The sequence below is a fragment of the Daldinia childiae genome (genome assembly GCF_008694065.1).
Source record: "Daldinia childiae strain JS-1345 chromosome Unknown Scaffold4, whole genome shotgun sequence".
Classification (NCBI taxonomy): domain Eukaryota; kingdom Fungi; phylum Ascomycota; class Sordariomycetes; order Xylariales; family Hypoxylaceae; genus Daldinia; species Daldinia childiae.
The window spans coordinates 1063486-1066853 of record NW_022984645.1 but is presented as its reverse complement, the minus strand read 5'-3'; the positions used below and the strand labels follow the sequence as shown (position 1 = coordinate 1066853).

Sequence of the window (3368 nt, the reverse complement as noted above, 5' to 3'; positions counted from 1 at the left end):
TATAGCGAACTCATTAAAAGAGTATCTACACTCATCATGTCGAATACTAACTACTGGAGTAACAGGAGAACATATATTCAGTACTCGGCTCAAAACTGATTTAGGCTTCTTCAATCCGCGTTTTAAAGTGGTGAATAACAATAAGTTATTGTGCATATATAAGGTCTAAATCGAATCCCAAAGGTCTTGAAAGCCCTACGAGATCAGTACCAAAAAATCAACAAGAGGTATTTCAGCCTTAATAAAAGCTTAATAGGCCTGTAAGATATTAGTGCAACCCAAAGACCCTGCTAAATTATCAAGGGGTTGAGTCAAGATTCAGGGTCCCAACGCCAAGGATTTCATTAGATGATCCTTTTTACAAGGATCTAAACACACAGTGTAGCTCCATGTTGTTCAAATACTAAAGAGTGCAAATTCAATTGACTTAAGAGCCGAAGCTCCTGGTATCATAAGAATAATATTCGATATTTAATAACTTTCAAACAGGATATCTTGATAAATGCCTAAACACCAGCACCCTAACTTCAAATAACCATCAAGTGTCTCGTCACGTCGTGACCCCTAAACGCCCCTTATTTCCGTAATTTAGTTCTCCCTTTTACTAGTATCCATTTCCCTTATAGGGTTGTGTTACTGCTGCATATCTCCTTCGTTTCTGGCAGAAGCTGTCGGCGATTGTTAGCATATATTCCGACGAATATCACGATATACTATATTCGAATAGGGTGTTAGAGCGGATGCAATCAGAATAAAAACTTACAAGATACCAGCAATGATTGCAGCGACCAGGGGCACGCCAACCCCAACACAAACTCCGATGATAATTCTCTTATCAACACCGTTAACTTCACCGAGCGGGTGCTCGCTGGAAACAGTAGGATCCCCTGACGAGGTTGGTGGAGGTGCCACATAAGACACAGGGGATCCAGTCGTGGCTTCGACACTCTTCGCGTTGGTGCCGAAGGGAACAAGAGTAGCAGCGCTAGTCCCGGTAGTCTCGGGGAATGTAGCTTCTGAATCCGAAGGCACTGCTGTGATGTGTGTCAAAGTACTTGTCACTTTCGTAGTAGTTTGCAAAGCTGGCGGACAATCGACTAAGCCTGTAGTCAGGCAGCCCACGCCGGTATAAGTAACCTTTTTACTCAGCGTAGTCGTTTCTAGTTCCTCGTCGGCTCTAGCGCTGATCGCAGGAATAGAAGCGGTGGTAGTTTGAGTGCGACCCTGGATGGCACAGATATCGGCTATTGTCGTCGTGTAGATAGGGATATTTGTCTATTATTTCAGGTTAGCATATTCCAAGTTCTAAGCTACCTCTTATGTTGGCTTGAGTGGAATAAGATAGATAGCAACTTACGTTAGGAGCTGGTCCCCATGTCTCTACTCCAATAGCAAGAGTAGCACCAGCAGCAGCGCCAAGACCGAACTGGTACGACTGCTCAACCTTCAACGAACAGTCTTCATCGTCACCTTCAGGAGCTGCGGTAATGTTTGTCGCAAACTCGGCGATATTAGCCCACACACTAACACCTACACCAGCGCTCGCCTTGGTCGTAAACGAGGAGCTGGGAATCACCACAGAAGGAGTCGAGAGTTCAAATCCTGCATTCACTCCAATACGAAGGACAGCCTTAAGAAGACCACCAGCACTTTCAACTGTTACCGGGAGGAACTCAAAGTTTGCTCCATTACTAAAGTTTTGGAATTAGCACTGCCGAGTTGGCTCAGTGGAAAGGGGCGATTTGCTTACAAAGTAATGCTTGAGACATTTTGTCCGAACAAAGCCATGTCAAGGCCAACACCATCTTCTAGCTTGATGTGAATTCCGCTACTGATATCGATCTCGGTGTCTACACTCAGGATCAGGTCGACGGAGAAAACAACACCTATAAATAAGTCGCTGCTTGCCGAGATTCCGATGGGTGTTTTTGATGAGTAAAGATTCAAGTTATAGGTTGCACCAGCCGATAACACTGTATCGATGAGCATATATAACTCTAAGTCATCAAACTTGAACTGGAGGCGACACTCGGGGATATCTGGGACGTCGACATTGAAAGATATGTTTATCGGAGGGAAGTCAAAGTCGTCTAGGTCTATGCCGTCTTCGAGATTGTGGAAAACAGTTGGAAAGTAGTCTTCGATATAGTCAATGACTTGATCAGTAGTATTTAGGATTCCCTCTCCAACTTCGCTTGTGAAGTTCTTAAGTGCTTGCGTCACATTGAAGTCTCCATCAATGCTAAATTCAGCTGTGGCGTTCCCCTTGATATAACATGTTGTACATGTTATGTCTACCCCACCACTTATCGTGGCATTATTTTCGGTGTTTGTCTGGGCAGCACTGGACTGAAGGTCAGGTAACGAAGTGATATAATCAAGCAGCTCAGAGGCTAGGGTTCTACTTACATGCTAAGTAAGGTTGCGCCATTCCAACTTTTGCTTAAAGCTGTACTATTCTTTAGTACCGTATCTCTTCCTTGAAGTTTTATTTCCTCAAGAGACCGGCGAAGGGCACGAAGAGTATCCGCGGATGAAGAGCCCGGTGCGTCTCGCACATCGACTAGAATATCCGAAGGTGAAATGGAGGCTGATACAGAGCTAAAGGCCGCAGCCCAGCCAAACATAAGGAGCGGCTTCACGAACATGTTGATACGGAAGTCCTAAGAGATATGAGAGTATAATTATTATGACGAAAGAAACACGATCATATACTCTCACACGAGGTTACCCTCATTCATATTTATCCCAAGTTCCTCAGCTCCCCGAAGAGCAAAGTCTCGGGGAGCCTCGTGGGTTGATCCGGAAGAGGAAACTCGACTCTGACTTCCACGGCACCCTGCATATGTGTCGACGGGGCGGAGTTTTAAGTTTTAGTTACAGATAAGAAATTGGGACATATTTTGGGGTCGCGAGCAAGGAAACGATTCCTATAGCCTCGTGGGGAATGCCACATGGATTACCGAAAATAGGTCGATGAAACCTTACAAAACCATTTGCCAGGGGTCTTCAAAACCAGCTCCCGTTTCCGACCCGAAGCTCGAACCAACGAACCCGACTTTCGAGCCGAGACGACACTGAATTTGCACCTACGCATACTAACAAGAGGAAGGTAACCCTCTACCAAGCACGTCTAGAATTTTCCCCTGCGCATGCTTCACGAGTAGGTGCAGCGTATGATTTCTTAGTCCTTGCGACTCTACCCCGTGTAGTGATAGCAATGGTTCGATTGCTTTTTGATAGGCTGCAGAAGTGCATACGCACTTGATGTTCCTTCGAGACACAGCCAGTTGATGAAATATTGGCTTCAGCCGCAAGCTATAAAAAGAAACAAAAGCAAATAATATCGTGGTTAGAAAGAAACAATA

The 3368-nt window shown here is 45.0% G+C and overlaps 1 protein-coding gene across 1 annotated transcript; it reads right to left on the bottom strand.

Annotated features, from left to right (window-relative positions):
- Positions 1-604: 604 nt before the first annotated feature.
- Positions 605-2648, bottom strand: GL218_04615 (uncharacterized protein; the record flags this gene model as incomplete). The annotated part of the gene is made up of 5 exons (XM_033581233.1): positions 605-668; positions 764-1275; positions 1358-1691; positions 1751-2344; positions 2410-2648. The coding sequence occupies 5 exons, from the start codon at positions 2646-2648 to the stop codon at positions 605-607; spliced, it is 1743 nt and encodes a 580-aa protein (XP_033435615.1).
- Between the last annotated feature and the right edge of the window lie 720 nt (positions 2649-3368).